General features: G+C 48.4%; 5 protein-coding genes and 1 long non-coding RNA gene across 9 annotated transcripts in view; 3 read left to right on the top strand and 3 right to left on the bottom strand.

Annotated features, from left to right (window-relative positions):
• Nucleotides 1–51: 51 nt before the first annotated feature.
• On the top strand, nt 52–2298 carry fam174c (family with sequence similarity 174 member C). The gene is made up of 3 exons (XM_028403915.1): nt 52–459; nt 1594–1716; nt 1805–2298. Exons 1-3 carry the CDS (start codon nt 182–184, stop codon nt 1806–1808), a joined length of 405 nt encoding a protein of 134 aa, XP_028259716.1. The 5' UTR covers nt 52–181; the 3' UTR covers nt 1809–2298.
• A 20-nt stretch (nt 2299–2318) lies between these two features.
• On the bottom strand, nt 2319–5514 carry LOC114434595 (uncharacterized). 2 transcript variants are annotated; one of them, XR_003670499.1, is made up of 4 exons: nt 5335–5514; nt 3633–3793; nt 2634–2788; nt 2319–2471 (listed from the first exon to the last, which is right to left on the bottom strand). It is a non-coding gene; the product is annotated as an uncharacterized LOC114434595 (long non-coding RNA). The 2 variants fall into 2 exon arrangements; XR_003670498.1 differs by lacking the exon at nt 2319–2471 and having other exon boundaries at nt 2566–2788.
• Nucleotides 5515–5894: 380 nt separating this feature from the next.
• LOC114435044 (T-cell acute lymphocytic leukemia protein 1 homolog) lies at nt 5895–12456 on the bottom strand. 2 transcript variants are annotated; one of them, XM_028404559.1, is made up of 4 exons: nt 12081–12456; nt 7498–7857; nt 7299–7357; nt 5895–6520 (listed from the first exon to the last, which is right to left on the bottom strand). In XM_028404559.1, exons 2-4 carry the CDS (start codon nt 7533–7535, stop codon nt 6114–6116), a joined length of 504 nt encoding a protein of 167 aa, XP_028260360.1. In that variant the 5' UTR covers nt 7536–7857; nt 12081–12456; the 3' UTR covers nt 5895–6113. The 2 variants fall into 2 exon arrangements, with proteins under 2 accessions (XP_028260360.1, XP_028260361.1); XM_028404560.1 differs by lacking the exon at nt 12081–12456 and having other exon boundaries at nt 7498–8166.
• LOC114435041 (nuclear factor 7, brain-like) lies at nt 8303–9947 on the top strand. Its single transcript, XM_028404555.1, has one exon. The coding sequence runs from the start codon at nt 8547–8549 to the stop codon at nt 9930–9932; it is 1386 nt and encodes a 461-aa protein (XP_028260356.1). The 5' UTR covers nt 8303–8546; the 3' UTR covers nt 9933–9947.
• Nucleotides 10482–17011, bottom strand: part of LOC114435040 (uncharacterized) — a 24708-nt gene continuing 18178 nt past the window's right edge. For both annotated transcript variants that reach the window (XM_028404552.1, XM_028404554.1), the window contains one exon: nt 10482–11748. In XM_028404552.1, coding sequence (XP_028260353.1) covers nt 11223–11748 — 526 coding nt within the window. In that variant the 3' untranslated portion in view covers nt 10482–11222. The remainder of the gene's footprint in view (nt 11749–17011) is intronic.
• LOC114435043 (nuclear factor 7, brain-like) lies at nt 13015–15026 on the top strand. The gene has a single exon (XM_028404558.1). The coding sequence runs from the start codon at nt 13264–13266 to the stop codon at nt 14644–14646; it is 1383 nt and encodes a 460-aa protein (XP_028260359.1). The 5' UTR covers nt 13015–13263; the 3' UTR covers nt 14647–15026.

The raw sequence follows: 17011 nt of genomic DNA, 5'->3' as shown, positions 1-17011 counted from the left end.
CTGCCGGTGAAATTCAGGGCACGTTTACCCTGACGTATTTTGACGTCATCAGCAGTTGGCCTAAACTTCCGTGTTTTACTTTGTGTCAACAAAGCGGCGGCAGACTTCCTGCCAGCGCGACGTGTACCAGGAGAGCTGCGGTCCGTCTCAGGCTCCGGTCCGGGAGTCCAGCAGCTGTAAAATGACTTTTCACAGACTTTTCTCTGCGGTTCTTCTTCCGGTCTGTTGGGTGTTCGTGTCCGTGGCGGATAATGTGGCCCACATCACCCCCTCTGCGCCCGCAGCCGCCGTGACGAACTCCAGCGGGGTGAACTCCACTCAGGCAGGCGGCGGCAGAGGTCCCGGAGGGGGTCTGTTTACCGGGCTCAACGTGGACAGCTCCATGATCCAGCGGGCCCTGTACGTCCTGATCGGCATCACCATGATCGGAGTCCTCTACTTCCTGATCCGAGCTGTGCGGTGAGAGACCCACACGTTACACCACAAACAATGTCCAACATGTCCACACAGGGACGACATGTGTTAGAAAAGACGGGGCCGAAGGGACCGGCGTCTGTTTCAGCCTCAGAAGAACCCACAAAGCCCTGAATCCAAAGTGCGTGTAGGTACTGAGAGGGGGGGCAGTCTGAGCTGGGACTTTACTTAGAGCCCTCTGAAACACCCTGCTGGCCAGAGAGCGGTGCACCTACAAAACAATGGAAAGACATACAAATAAGAACAATGAGGTAAAGAGAGAACAAACTGATTTTATATTTTTATGGAGGATTAAAGCAGCCTGGTGAGCAGAGGCTGCTGGTCCCATCGTCCCGGTGTCCCCTCAGTCTGAGGGACAACTGGAAGGTTCAGGTCTGAGGGACAACTGGAAGGTTCAGGTCTGAAGACCCGGTCAGGTTGTTGACACATCTCCGACTATGGAGGCATAAAGTTTTATTACCGTAGCTCATCATCATCATGTGATCAGTTTTAGTGACGTCACACCAAACTCCATTATAGTTGGACACTTGTACAGCTGCTCTACACTGACTGTGAGTGGAGGTTCGTTTCATCTTCAGGTTTTTAGTCCTTGTCATCAGTCACAGCGTTCATCTGAGAGCAGACTGTGTTAACTACCGTCCATCGATCCCTCCAATCAGTGGCCTTTAGTTATCAGTAGGTCTGCAGGAGTCTTGACCTCGGTGAGATCAGCTGCGAGCTCCATTCATAACTCCTGCATTTAAAACTAAAGGAGTCTGTTCACCTCACTGACAAACGCTGCTCACTGAGTTACAGAATGTGGCGTCGCTGCGCTGAGGTCACTGTCACTGTTTGCTCCACTGCTCATCCTGCAGGTTAGCATCAGGAGCAGGGGTAACATCAGGAAGAGCTGTGTGGTCTGTCCCCAGGCTGAGCCTTATGGCTACAATGATCATCCTGAGTACATGTGACTGAACTCTCAGCCCCAGTCCTGGGGTTGGTCTGGGTGTCCTACCAACGGGCTGCAGCTTCTTCATCCGAGCTGTGAGGCCCTCACGCCCTGCATGTCCCTCAGCTCTGTCTGACAGGATGTGAATGAGATTTCTGTGATGATGATGATGATGATGGTGTCGTCCTCAGGCTGAAGAAGCCCTCTCAGAGGAAGAAGTACGGCCTGCTGTCGAACTACGACGACTCTGTGGAGATGGAGGCGGTGGAGAGCGAGGAGGACGACACGCTGTACGAAGCTCGCAGCCTCCGCAGGTCAGAGGTCGACACACAACCTGAAATGTTATGATGGAGGTTTTTGATTGGCTGATTGATCTGATCGGTGCTGTCTGTGTCTGCTCAGATGAGTCCTGTGTGCGTGTCAGCTGATATTGATTATGGATTGGGACAAAGAGCACTGAGCAGCGTCCGCTGCAGGAGGAAGACGAAAAAACGGACCAAACGGAAAACTGCCAAAGCCCCGAGCCGCTCGAGGATCCAGAGCAGGGTCACCGGAGTCGGACACGTCTGTGGATCATCAGGCCAAATCCTCCTTTCACTGTTGTTATTTTCTTTGCTTCCTTCAGCTACGCCTTTGTGCTTTAAACTACTGTACAGTGACTGCAGAACAGAGCGAGCTGCGCACTCCTCTGATCACTGATCAATCTGATTGATCCTGTTGCCAGGCTGACCTGTGAAGTGTTGGGTAACCTTTGTGGTATTGATACTTTGACTTGTTGATGTCAGCACATTCTGCTGTTCCCCATCTGAAAGGATGAAAACTTTTACACAGACGTTCGAGGCTCTGCGAGCTCACTCCTAAAACAACTACGTTTCAATAAAAAAACTCTGACTTGACTCTTTCGATCTTTGGGTACACTGATCAACTTTTATTTCACAACAGGAAGTAACATCAGAGGGGGACAGGGGAACCACCAGGGATCGAACCCACGGCCTTCGTGCTGCGGAGCAGCAGCGCTCACCATTGCACCACCGTCCGCCCTCTGCATGTGACAGAGTTTGGTAAATACCTGAAGACAATGAACCAGAAAAGATAAAATTATAACCAGAAATGGTAAAACTTAATTATTATGTCAATAAATCATTGGAAGATGCTACAGTAAACAAAGTGTTGTCAGCAGTGGTGCCACATTATATCTTAAGTACAGCAGCGTTCCTTCCCAGTGTTACACCTGAAGCTGCAGACGCCGACTCCACGGTCAGTTTGTTCAGGTTCAGCAGTGAGGTGGAACACGCAGGTGCAGTAACAGGTGCTGTCCAGCAGGTGTCAGCAGCGTCACCATCATCAGGCTGCAGCAGCTGGAGCTCAGTGGTTAAACATCAGGCTCTGTACAGACACACGGGGCAGAAGGCTCACAGCATGTCCAACAGCGTTCAGTTCCAATGCAGAAGAATTCAAATGAAACCAATCAGTGACTCACAGCATCACAGGCTGAATTTAAATCCACTCATTAAGGATTCGTCTCAGTAACAAACATTCAGCGTGTAAACAGATCCAGAGTGAAGACATGACGGCCGTGAATCAATAATGTGAGTGAATGATCGAAGCTGCTCCCGTGTGACTGTCTGATCAGGGTTTTCCCACAGTTCAGTCTGTCAGGTGACCATCACTGTAACAAGCCAATGATCACTGATAACATCACAGCCAATCAGACAAGAGACACACAACAGGTCCCAGGGGACCGAGGCCGAGTCTGAACTCACTCCCTGGTCCCTACATATGGTCCTATACAGAGCCTCCGCCATGTTGTAGTTCTGTCTGAAGGCTTATAGGGCCCTCAGTGTATCCCACAATGCATCATGAAAAGCAGTGTCCATCCGATGGTCACTACTTTTAGCGATATGTCCCATCATGCATTGCACAGACCGGCAAAGAGAACAGGAACAGACGTTAGGTCACCTGTCTTATAAATATAATGATGGTTTAAAGAACGCAGCATGAGCAGCTGTGTTTGCTTATTAATGTTTAATAAAACCTTTATAATGCTGTAACAGCAAATTATAACTGCTAACAACGGGAAAATGCTTTCACAGTGAGTTCACTGTAAGGTGCCTGACACTGAACTCCACATATGAGGAGGAGTGGGTAAGTGACACAGCCTGTGTGTGTGTGTGTGTGTCTCTGTGTGTGTCTCTGTGTGTGTCTCTCTGTGTGTGTGTGTGTGTGTTACCTGCTCTTCTTCAGCTCCTCTCTCCGTCCTCACACCTGTTGCCTTTTCTCAGCCGTCACATGACCTCAGACATGACAGGAAGCCGTCACCGTGCTGGGATAACACAGGTCACTCCACAGTGCAGCATCTGTTACCATGGCGATGCGGTGATCCTGACCGACCTGCATCAGATAAAGTGTGTGAGGACAGAGAGACAGCGGTGGGAACGGAGGGCGAGTCCGCGTCACACACACTCACACACACTGAGCCGGCTCTAATTGAAACACGCCCCCTCAGCCCCTCTGGGACTGCTGTGTTGTTGGTGCTCTCTGTGGGCCGTCTGATTGGCTGAGATGTTTATCAGCCGCCACGCCCACTCATCATTGGCTTGTTACAGTGACAGTCTGACCCCCCCCCTCACAACACACAGCTGACACCAATAAGAGGCCGTGTTCGATAATATCCCTCCAGCCAGCTGTCACTCAGCTTCAGAGCATGGATCTGCTTCATGTCATCATCTTAAACTTCTAAACAACAAGCCAGCTGATTTCTGAAGGCTGCATGCAAGCTAGCCTTAGCCAGTAGCTTAGCTTAGTACAGGGTCTGCAGCAGCGAGGAGAGAGAGGAGAAGTGGGAGGAGTTTATCATCTAATTAATATTTAAATATTTAGCTTCAAGTTTATGTTCATGTCGGAGCTCCTGTGGGGGACGGACAGATGGGAAAGCAGCAAATAATGAAATATATAAATATCATTAAATCAGTGAAACAACATACGGTGTCCCTCACTTTAGTAACATTTGACACTAAAGCTAATATGTCACTTCTCTGTGGGACATGACTGTTGTAAGACCTGAAGACACCACCTCCACCTTAACCTGAAGACACCACCTCCACCTTAACCTGAAGACACCTCCACCTTAACCTGAAGACACCACCTCCACCTTAACCTGAAGACACCACCTCCACCTTAACACCTGAAGACACCTCCACCTTAAGACCTGAAGACCTGAAGACACCTCCACCTTAAGACCTGAAGACACCTCCACCTTAACACCTGAAGACACCTCCACCTTAAGACCTGAAGACCTGAAGACACCTCCACCTTAAGACCTGAAGACACCTCCACCTTAAGACCTGAAGACACCACCTCCACCTTAACACCTGAAGACACCTCCACCTTAAGACCTGAAGACCTGAAGACACCTCCACCTTAAGACCTGAAGACACCTCCACCTTAAGACCTGAAGACACCACCTCCACCTTAACACCTGAAGACACCTCCACCTTAACACCTGAAGACACCTCCACCTTAACACCTGACGACACCTCCACCTTAAGACCTGAAGACACCTCCACCTTAAGACCTGAAGACACCTCCACCTTAAGACCTGAAGACACCACCTCCACCTTAACACCTGAAGACACCTCCACCTTAAGACCTGAAGACACCGCCTCCACCTTAAGACCTGAAGACACCACCTCCACCCTCAGACCAGACTGAGACCTGTGTGTTCAGTGAGGTGTAGTTAGCTTCAGACACAGGGCTGACAGCTACAGCTACAGCAGAACAGGCTCAGTCTTTAAACTTCATCACAGCTGCTGCACGCTGCCCGGAACACAAACATGATCCACCGAGCAGTTCCTCCACCTCCTCCACCTCCTCCACCTCCTCTTCCTCCACCATCTATACCCCGTCACGTTAGCATTTAGCATTTAACACACCTGTGGCTGCTGAGCGGGGCTAACCTTCGTCCGTGTTCCTTCTTCATACCTCCAACCTGGTTTAGCAGCAGCTGTCTGTTGTTGTGGTCACCTCCACTCTCCTCCTCGGAGCCGCTAAGGTGCGTGTATAATTAGTAACACCACGGAACACTAGACCAGCGCTCATTAGTTCCGCCTGCGGAACCACTAAAGGCAAAACCACAGCAACAAGCAGGGCAGTTCACAGGGCGGCCACAGGTGTCGCTGTTCACGGTTTTTTTTTTAAATAATAATAATAATAATAATACTAATACTAATAATAATAATAATAATAATAATAATAATAATAATAACAATAATAATAACAATAATAATAATAACAATAATAATAATAATAAGTCTCCCATTATTCTCCCTGTAAAATGTAAACATGTATTCTGCAGATATGTTCGTTGATTATAAATGTTTTAAATTGGGTGAAAATAAATCAGCTTGATTGGAGAGTTAAAGTCAAACGTTACAAAATAAAGTTTCAGTCAGTGTAGTTTTCTTTATTTTATTTTGACAAGTCATCAGGGGACGGAGTTACAACAATAAAAGCACCAAAAGTTCCTTTAACATGAAGAAACTGGATCTGGTTACTGAGCCTTCTGCTGACGTGCAGAAACTGTTAAACACACCAATAATCAATCATCAATAATCACTGATCCATGTGAATATCACATGAACTGGTCTGCAGTGTTTGAAGGACTGTTCTGCTCCTGTCAGTCACACAGGAAACAACATGACATCACTTCCTGTCACGATAAAGCTGAAAAACATCCAGGTGGTGTGACCCCGCCTCCCTCTGCTCTGCTGCACCTGCTGTCCAGGTGGAGGAACTGCAGGTGGTCTTCAGTCAGGCTGTCTCCCTCTGAACTCTCGCAGCTGGAGCTCGGTGACAGCGCCCCCTGCAGTCCGTCCTCCTCCTCCAGGCTGCCGGCGCGGCCCCTCGGCGCCGGCCGCAGGTCCTGTTCGGTCAGCAGCCGGTCCAGGAAGTTGATGTACCTGAGGGCGTGGCGCAGGATCTCGTTCTTGCTGAGCTTCCTGTCGGGGGGGTGGGTGGGGATGAGGCTCCGCAGCTCTGCGAAGGCCCCGTTAACGTTCTGCTGCCGCCAGCGCTCGCGACTGTTGGTGAAGATCCGACGGACGAGATGATGTCCAGAACCTGAGGGGGAGGAGAGGAGGGGGGTCAGCAGAGCCCAGAACCCGGAGCTGAGGACGCCACTGTCACCACGTCTGTGTGTGTGTGTGTGTGTGTCTGTGTGTGTGTCTGTGTGTGTGTGTCTGTGTGTGTGTGTGTGTGTGTCTGTGTGTCTGTGTCTGTGTGTGTGTCTGTGTGTGTGTGTGTGTGTGTGTGTGTGTGTGTGTGTGTGTGTGTCTGTGTGTGTGTGTCTGTCTGTGTCTGTGTGTCTGTGTGTGTGTGTGTGTGTCTGTGTCTGTGTGTATCTGTGTGTCTGTGTCTGTCTGTGTGTGTGTGTGTGTGTGTGTGTCTGTGTGAGTGTGTGTGTGTCTGTGTGTGTGTGTCTGTGTGTGTGTGTGTGTGTGTCTGTGTGTCTGTGTGTATCTGTGTGTCTGTGTGTGTGTGTCTGTGTGTGTGTGTGTCTGTGGGTGTGTGTGTCTGTGTGTGTGTGTGTCTGTGTGTGTGTGTCTGTGTGTGTGTCTGTGTGTGTGTGTGTGTGTGTGTCTGTCTGTGTGTGTCTGTGTGTGTGTGTGTGTGTGTCTGTGTGTCTCTGTGTGTATCTGTGTGTGTGTCTGTGTGTGTGTGTGTGTCTGTGTGTGTCTGTGTGTTCATTTTATATCATATAAAATATTTTTGTGCTGTTAATGTTAAAGTTAAATTTAAGTTTCAAATCATGAAATTCTCAAACTGTAAAATCAATCAAATCAGATCAGATCAATCTCTGCTGAACTGATCCAGATCAGCTGATGAAACAAACACTCACCTTCACTGAGGCTTCTCTCATACGGAGCCACTCTGTGTTTCATCCTGGAGGCTGAATCACTGACACACACACACACACACACACACACACACACACACACACACACCGTCAGTATAGTACAGCAGCAGTGTGTGACCAGATAAACCTATCGATACATTCTTAATCGATATATCTCAGTGTAACCGTGCTGGCCTCTCACCTGTAGCAGCTGCTGACCTGCGGGAGGCTCCGGTGCATCGTCGGGTCCGGCTCAGCGGTTCCTGGGCAGCAGGCAGGCCGGTGTGCGGGTTCAGGGTCCGTCTGACAACTCCGCGTCCCGCCGCCTCTTTTATAGCGACCCGCGTGCCTCCGCGGGGGTCGTGACGCTTGGTTTCCATGGAGACCCCGGTGATAATAATGGCAGAGACATTAGACTCATTAGACTCAGGGTCCCAGGAAGCAGCACCCCAGGGACCTCCAGACTCCCTCCCCCCGCTGCAGGGAGTCGTGGTTTCCGGACTCCTCCTCCGTCACGACCCGGAGCTGCAGAGCTCAGAGCGTCGTGTCCCTCCACCTCCACCTCCTCCACCAGCCTTTATAAACACACAGAAACATCCTCCATTATTTACTTAAAGTTAGCTACTTAAAATGTTTCAAACATGGCGCTGGTTTGTTGTCACCGTGGATCAAGTTCCTGAATAAATACATGTTTCAATTCAACTTTATTTATAAAGCGTCATTTACAATCAGAGGTGGAGCCTCACAGACACCCAGAGTCTGACCCCCCAACAAGCACATGAAGGCAGACAGTGGCTGCAACAAGTCCCTTTAAAAAGAAGAACCCTCGAGTAGGACCCGGATCATAAGGGGGACCCGGGTCCTTATGATCCAGGTTCATGACATGACACCACCAACCAGGAATTCAACCAAACCCACACCTGCAGGTAGAAACATGACGTCTGATCCTCTGACAGAGCCCCGCCCCTCCAGCTGACACACTTGAGACAAACCAGGAAGCAGGAAGTTACTCTGCGTCACAGAGCAGAGACGAAGACACACTGAGACACAGACGACGAGACGTTAAAAGCATCTGCAGCAGCAGGACAGGAGGGACCTCTGGGAACTCTGGATCACTGACACTGGAAGCTGCTGTCTGACCTGAGCAGAGTTCGATGAGGACAGAGTGAAAGTGGAAGGAACTTCCTGAAGGAGAATAACACAGAGACTGACTTCCTGTTTGCTGCTCTGCTGCTGTGAGAAACAGAAGAAATGTCTTCCAGCCCAGAGGACGATCTCTGCTGTCCCATCTGTCAGGACGTCTTCAGACTTCCTGTCCTTCTGTCATGTAGCCACAGCTTCTGTAAAGACTGTCTGCAGAGCTGGTGGAGGGACAAACCAACACACCCGTGTCCAGTCTGTAAGAGGAGATCTTCAAAAGGCCATCCTCCTGTAAACTTAGCCCTGAAGAACCTGTGTGAGAGCTTCTTACAGCAGAGAGGTCAGAGAGCTTCAGAGGCTCTCTGCAGTCTGCACTCTGAGAAACTCAGACTCTTCTGTCTGGACCATCAGCAGCCAGTGTGTGTCGTCTGCAGAGATTCAGAAAGACACTCCCAGCACAGATTCAGACCCATCGATGAAGCTGCAGCACAACACAGGAAGCAGCTGGAGGAAGCTCTGCAGCCCTTAAAGGAGAAGTTAAAGGTTTGTGGAGAAGTTCAAGTGAAGTTTGATCAAGCAGCAGAACACATTAAGGTCCAGGCCCGACACACAGAGAGGCAGATTAAGGAGCAGTTTGAGAAGCTGCACCAGTTTCTAGCAGAGGAAGAGGAGGCCAGGATGGCTGCACTGAGGGAGGAAGAGGAGCAGAAGAGTGGGCTGATGAGGAAGAAGATGGAGGCTCTGAGCAGAGAGATGGCAGCTCTTTCAGACACAGTCAGAGCCACAGAGGAGGAGCTGAGAGCTGCAGACGTCTCATTCCTGCACAACTACAAGGCTGCAGTGGAAAGAGTCCAGCGCTGCCCCCTGCTGGATGATCCACAGCTGCCCTCAGGAGCTCTGATAGACCAGGCCAAACACCTGGGCAACCTGGCCTTCAACATCTGGAACAAGATGAAGGACATGGTCTCCTACAGTCCTCTGGTTCTGGACCCAAACACTGCTGGTCCAGAACTCATCCTGTCTGAAGATCTGACCAGCGTGAGACGAGGACGAAGACAGAAGCTTCCTGATAATCCAGAGAGGGTTGATAGATCCTGCTCAGTCCTGAGCTCTGAGGGCTTTAACTCAGGGACTCACAGCTGGGAGGTCCATGTTGGAGACAGTACAGACTGGGGACTGGGTGTGTTTGCAGAGTCTGCACAGAGGAAGAGAGGCATACTGTCTGGATCGTGGAGAATATGGTTCTATGGAGGTGAATACACAGCACGGTCACCACCAGCTGCAGTCACTGTCCTCTCAGTCCAGAAGAAGGTCCAGAGGATCAGAGTGAATCTGGACTGGAACAGAGGAAAGCTGTCGTTCTCTGATGCTGATACTAACACACACATACACACCTTCACACACACTTTCACTGAGAGGCTGTTTGCATATATTACTAACTGGTCTGGTTCTCTGAAGATTTTACCAGCGAAAGTCTCTGTGAGTGTAGATCAATGATGAAGATGATGTGATGAAGATGATGAAGATGATGATGATGTGATGATTGTTTAAAATGTTTGTCATTGAACCTGCAGTAAAGAATCAGCTGTTAATGTTCAAATCAATAAAAATGATGATGATGACCTTCATCTGTCGTCTGTTTATGTTCTCACCATGTGACTCTGACTCACGGCTGCAGTGAGCAGCTCCATGTTTCACTTTCTGTCATCTGAGTGTGTCTGTTCCTACCAGCAGAGGTCAGGAGGAGACGACACACACAGATATAAAGAATCCAAACATGAGACGTGTGCTCCTCTACAAGACACACAGAGAACCACTGCAGAACCACGGCCGAGCTTCACATCATCCATCACACAGATTTACTGCTGTTCTTAACTCGTCACATAAACACACTGTAAACAGCTGCCTTTGTGTTTCCAGTGTGTTTACATCATATTTTGTGTATTAGTGTTTCATTATTTGAATGTTGTGTATTTTTCAGTGTCATGTCCTCAGATCCACTTCAAAGACACTTTGTAAAATATTAAAAAACAATAAACAAATGAATTGATCGATGTGTTTGTGTTTATTTGAAACCTTTGAAAACACACTGAAGACAAAGAAACGCTGCAGACAACAACACAGAAACACACACTGCTGAGTTACAAAGTGCTGACAGTGATGGATGAAATGAAACGACCACAGAAGAAGACGTGAGAACTGTCCATCAGCCTGCAGGCTGCCCTCTGCTGGTGACCATGGTTACTGCTGCAGTCTGAGGAGAAGTTGTCCTGAACCTGTCCACGAGGACCAAAGGACCAAAGCTTTGTGCGTTGGGGTTTCTTTCTCTCCCCATTCACTGTCCATGTTGTTTCAGCACTCGTTTTCTGCAACTCATGTAAAAACTGAAGATCACATGACCACCAGGAGGCGTGCGCACTATTTCACTTAAAGGCACATTTCTGAAAGACGGCATAAGGAGACAGAGAAGAAACCTGAGGGACAGTAATGTTAGGACGAACCTCCTGTGATGGTGCTGCAGTAACATCAGCAGGAGCAGCAGGGCCTGAGGAGCCCCTGAAGGCAGCGCGGAGACGTCGTCATGACAACCCAGCCATCTTACACCACCAGGCGACCCGTGTTCAGTCGTTTACACACACGTCACTGCAGACATGTTCACGTGATAAAAGCACGTTCTTAGGACAGCGGTGAAATCGAAAAGAGAAAATGAAGCACTGCATGTTGCTGTGTGCGGCTGAGCAGGTGTGTAGATTTGTAGTTGTGTGGTTGTGTGGTTGTGTGGTTGTCTCAGCAGCTGTTGCCGTGGAGGAACAGGATCTTGTTGAGGTTTTCGGCCTCGATGGAGCTCCTGCGGTCGTTGAAGCGCTCGCCGGCGCTGCTGAAGGCTCTCTCTAGAGGCACCACGGTGGAGACGACGCAGAGCTTCTTCAGAGCCAGTCTGCTCAGTTCCCCGAACCTCTGCTTCCCCGTGTTCCTCCACCAGGCCAGGGGGTTGGAGGTGTGTGCCGTGGGTTTGTAGGCCATGTATTGGTCCAGCACTGCCTGAATCCGGCGTGTAGAGGAAGGCGCGCCGGCGGCCAGCTCTTCAATGATCTTCTGAGTTGCCAGTTTTCTGTTTTTGTCTCCCAGCTGGTCTTTGAACCTCGGGTCCAGGAAGGTGAAAGGGGCCAGGTAGTTCTTGTTGACATCACCAAACTGCCTTCTGCATTTGTGAAGTAACTGTTGAGCGATGACGTTCTTCCTCTTACTTTCCTCTTGGAGGGTGCCCATGAGCTTCATCAGTAGAGGCAGCATGACTGAAATGGTCTGGAACCCCTTTGAGTCCATGCTTGTGTTCTTGCTGAGCTTCCTGTCGGGGGGGTGGGTGGGGATGAGGCTCTGCAGCTCTGCGAAGGCCCCGTTAACGTTCTGCTGCCGCCAGCGCTCGCGACTGTTGGTGAAGATCCGAAGGACGAGCTGATGTCCAGAACCTGAGGGGGAGGAGAGGAGGGGGGTCAGCAGAGCCCAGAACCCGGAGCTGAGGACGCCACTGTCACCACGTCTGTGTGTGTCTGTGTGTGTGTGTGTGTGTGTGTTTCTGTGTGTGTGTGTCTGTGTGTGTGTCTGTGTGTGTGAGCTCAGAGCGTCGTGTCCCTCCACCTCCACCTCCACCTCCTCCACCAGCCTTTATAAACACACAGAAACATCCTCCATTATTTACTTAAAGTTAGCTACTTAAAATGTTTCAAACATGGCGCTGGTTTGTTGTCACCGTGGATCAAGTTCCTGAATAAATACATGTTTCAATTCAACTTTATTTATAAAGCGTCATTTACAATCAGAGGTGGAGCCTCACAGACACCCAGAGTCTGACCCCCCAACAAGCACATGAAGGCAGACAGTGGCTGCAACAAGTCCCTGTGAAGTATACAAGGTTATTTACGCAATGACATGATACAGACCACGTATGTATTTGATTATATAAGCTTACACTTAGAGAAAAACACATCTATAACTCTTACAGAGAGTTAGGGAGGAACTCTTTGATGCGGTGAAGGCCGAAGCACTAGGAGCCACGGACCTAAGATAAATCAACCAACATAGAAGGGACAGAGTGTTTTCACAGTCATAAATATGTTAGACCAATTATGATAATTAGTAGGTGGAGATAAAAGGGCAACATGTCCCAATATGGGAATACCAACGAGGGTCTTGAAGAACTGTTTATCTATTATGCAAATGTACCTCAACTTTCAATAAAACAAGCCTGTGTCCAGGGGAAGGGCAGAACACGTATGGACGGGAGTGAAGCAGACTGAAAGGCCTGTGTTCACTGTGTTCTCCCTTTTGCAAAAGGTGAAACTACAAAACCCAGGGTATTTCCTTTCACTCAATGTTCTGAATACAGGAGACGGAATCTGACAATCCGGGGTGACCAGGGAAGGTCACGACATCCCTATAAAAAGAAGAACCCTCGAGTAGGACCCGGATCATAAAGGGGACCCGGGTCCAGGTGCTTGCTGGGAGTCTGGCTCTGTTAAACAGATGAAGTGAAAGAATTCATGTGAACACACACAGAGGCAGACAAACCAGGAAGCAGGAAGTTACTCTGCGTCACAGAGGAGAGACGAAGACACACTGAGACACAGACGACGAGACGTTAAAAGCATCTGCAGCAGCAGGACAGGAGGGACCTCTGGGAACTCTGGATCACTGACACTGGAAGCTGCTGTCTGACCTGAGCAGAGTTTGATGAGGACAGAGTGAAAGTGAAAGGAACTTTCTGAAGGAGAATAACACAGAGACTGACTTCCTGTTTGCTGCTCTGCTGCTGTGAGAAACAGAAGAAATGTCTTCCAGCCCAGAGGACGATCTCTGCTGTCCCCTCTGTCAGGACGTCTTCAGACTTCCTGTTCTTCTGTCATGTAGCCACAGCTTCTGTAAAGACTGTCTGCAGAGCTGGTGGAGGGACAAACCAACACACCCGTGTCCAGTCTGTAAGGAAGATTCAACCAATGATCCTCCTGTAAACTTAGCCCTGAAGAACCTGTGTGAGAGCTTCTTACAGCAGAGAGGTCAGAGAGCTTCAGAGGCTCTCTGCAGTCTGCACTCTGAGAAACTCAGACTCTTCTGTCTGGACCATCAGCAGCCAGTGTGTGTCGTCTGCAGAGATTCAGAAAGACACTCCCAGCACAGATTCAGACCCATGGATGAAGCTGCAGCACAACACAGGAAGCAGCTGGAGGAAGCTCTGCAGCCCTTAAAGGAGAAGTTAAAGGTTTGTGGAGAAGTTCAAGTGAAGTTTGATCAAGCAGCAGAACACATTAAGGTCCAGGCCCGACACACAGAGAGGCAGATTAAGGAGCAGTTTGAGAAGCTGCACCAGTTTCTAGCAGAGGAAGAGGAGGCCAGGATGGCTGCACTGAGGGAGGAAGAGGAGCAGAAGAGTGGGCTGATGAGGAAGAAGATGGAGGCTCTGAGCAGAGAGATGGCAGCTCTTTCAGACACAGTCAGAGCCACAGAGGAGGAGCTGAGAGCTGCAGACGTCTCATTCCTGCACAACTACAAGGCTGCAGTGGAAAGAGTCCAGCGCTGCCCCCTGCTGGATGATCCACAGCTGCCCTCAGGAGCTCTGATAGACCAGGCCAAACACCTGGGCAACCTGGCCTTCAACATCTGGAACAAGATGAAGGACATGGTCTCCTACAGTCCTCTGGTTCTGGACCCAAACACTGCTGGTCCAGAACTCATCCTGTCTGAAGATCTGACCAGCGTGAGAGCAGGACAGAGACAGAAGCTTCCTGATAATCCAGAGAGGTTTGATAGATCCTGCTCAGTCCTGAGCTCTGAGGGCTTTAACTCAGGGACTCACAGCTGGGAGGTCCATGTTGGAGACAGTACATTCTGGGGACTGGGTCTGTTAGCAGAGTCTGCACAGAGGACGGGATTCATACTGTCTGGATCGTGGAGAATATGGTTCCATGAAGGTAAATACAGAGCACAGTCACCACCAGCTGCACTCACTGACCTCTCAGTCCAGAAGAAGGTCCAGAGGATCAGAGTGAATCTGGACTGGAACAGAGGAAAGCTGTCGTTCTCTGATGCTGATACTAACACACACATACACACCTTCACACACACTTTCACTGAGAGGCTGTTTGCATTTATTAATAACTGGTCTGGTTCTCTGAAGATTTTACCAGCGAAAGTCTCTGTGAGTGTAGATCAATGATGAAGATGATGTGATGAAGGTGATGAAGATGATGATGATGTGATGATTGTTTAAAATGTTTGTCGTTGAACCTGCAGTAAAGAATCAGCTGTTAATGTTCAAATCAATAAAAATGATGATGATGACCTTCATCTGTCGTCTGTTTATGTTCTCACCATGTGACTCTGACTCACGGCTGCAGTGAGCAGCTCCATGTTTCACTTTCTGTCATCTGAGTGTGTCTGTTCCTACCAGCAGAGGTCAGGAGGAGACGACACACACAGATATAAAGAATCCAAACATGAGACGTGTGCTCCTCTACAAGACACACAGAGAACCACTGCAGAACCACGGCCGAGCTTCACATCATCCATCACACAGATTTACTGCTGTTCTTAACTCGTCACATAAACACACTGTAAACAGCTGCCTTTGTGTTTCCAGTGTGTTTACATCATATTTTGTGTATTAGTTTTTCATTATTTGAATGTTGTGTATTTTTCAGTGTCATGTCCTCAGATCCACTTCAAAGACACTTTGTAAAATATTAAAAAACAATAAACAAATGAATTGATCGATGTGTTTGTGTTTATTTGAAACCTTTGAAAACACACTGAAGACAAAGAAACGCTGCAGACAACAACACAGAAACACACACTGCTGAGTTACAAAGTGCTGACAGTGGCTGTGTCCCAATTCAGGGTCTGCATCCTTCGGAGGACGCAGCCTACGCGGTCTCAGGAGGCCGCGTCCTCCTGAGGATCCTCCGGAGGATCCTCCACCGTTGGTAAATGGGACGGTCTGGCCTTCAAAGCACTTCCTGATTGTGGCGCGACGTCATAAATTTTGCCCCGGGAAAAACAAAAGCAGCGACAGCGACACAACACGGACTAGACAACAAACGGGACAACAGTGTGGATTTAGACATTTGGAATATTTTAATATATTTATTTGTTGTTGGAGGAAGGGGAGAGGCGGCTCCAGCGGCAGCAAAACCGGTGACGGCTCATTTTCTTCAGGCTGGGAGAGCGCAGTGGGGAGGTGACGGTAAGCTGCTGTTTAACCATATTATTGATCATAATTAATATACCAGTTACTGAGCAAACGCTAGATATATAACCAGTAGATAGACAAATATGATTAAATGTAATTTATATTTGATTCAATCGTAAGACTTGATACAGGGTCTGTAATTTTAATACTTTAAATAAATAGCTAAATGTGTAAGAACCCTGCAAATAACCCTGAAAGCACTGCTTTAATGTGTCATTAAGCATCAGGTCTGTCACTGCACCAGAGAATTACTGCTGGGTGGAGGAGAGTGGGGCTCCCTGCAGGACCAGCTGTCTGTCCTGGAGGAGGTGTACTGACCATCATCACCTTTGGAGGGTGTGGATACATATTTTATAGCTTTTCATATTTTAAGCTGCTTTGGAAGCCGCTCTGTGGAAGTTATTATTTTTATTTTTGCCCTTTTTAAAAACATCTTTAGTAACATGGCAGCCGCCGATCGTCAGCTCTGCAAACCCTGATGGACGATGTGGTGGACAGAGGAGACAGACACCCCCCTCCCCCAGATGATGTCCCACTCACAGCCAGAGGACTCCAAGGTCTTCATCGTGGCATCATCCAGTCCAGCAGCACCAAGGACTCCTGCTCAGCCAAACATTTATATATATGTTCTTTGTGAATAGTATTTTCTGCTGATCTTTATAAATAATAAACTGTACATTTTCATAATGCCCACTGGTAAATAGTTAGAAATGTTCAAACTGTGTCTTTGTAAATATTGTACATAACAGAACAATAAATGATTTACTGTGGTCACTGAGAAGTTGTTCAAAAGTTTACTTCAATTATAAATAGGTGATGAAACACATAATGTAACAAGGTTAGAAGAGTTTAAGAACACAGAGACAAGAACGATTTAATATCATCCTTTAATTTAATAAGTAACATTTAAATAACACAGAACATAAAATCACTGCTGTCCACCATCCTCTGTATGAGCTGAGGTCTGTCCGTTCTTTCTCTGCTCTCTCTCTCCCTCTCTCTCTCTCTCTCTCTCTCTCTCTCTCCCTCTCCAGCCTCATCTCCTCCGTTATCAGTTGTCAGGTTTCTTCTGTTTCTCTCTGCTCCTCCTTCAACAAAATGCCAACAGGCAGAATGACCGTTTGATATAATAACGATAATATTGCTCCTCACGTGAACTATACTTTATACTATAGTAAACAGTCCAGAAACATTCAATCAAAGCGTTTACTTCACAGCGCCTCGTATCAACAGGACGTCATGTTTGTAAATACAAAACTCATTTTTTTAATGCCGCTATCACTACTAGCATTTTAAAACTCTCGAACTACTGCTCTTTACTTACATTTAAATG

This window comes from Parambassis ranga, chromosome 4, assembly GCF_900634625.1.
Source record: "Parambassis ranga chromosome 4, fParRan2.1, whole genome shotgun sequence".
Lineage (NCBI taxonomy): Eukaryota > Metazoa > Chordata > Actinopteri > Ambassidae > Parambassis > Parambassis ranga.
This window is presented reverse-complemented; position numbering and strand designations above follow the sequence as displayed.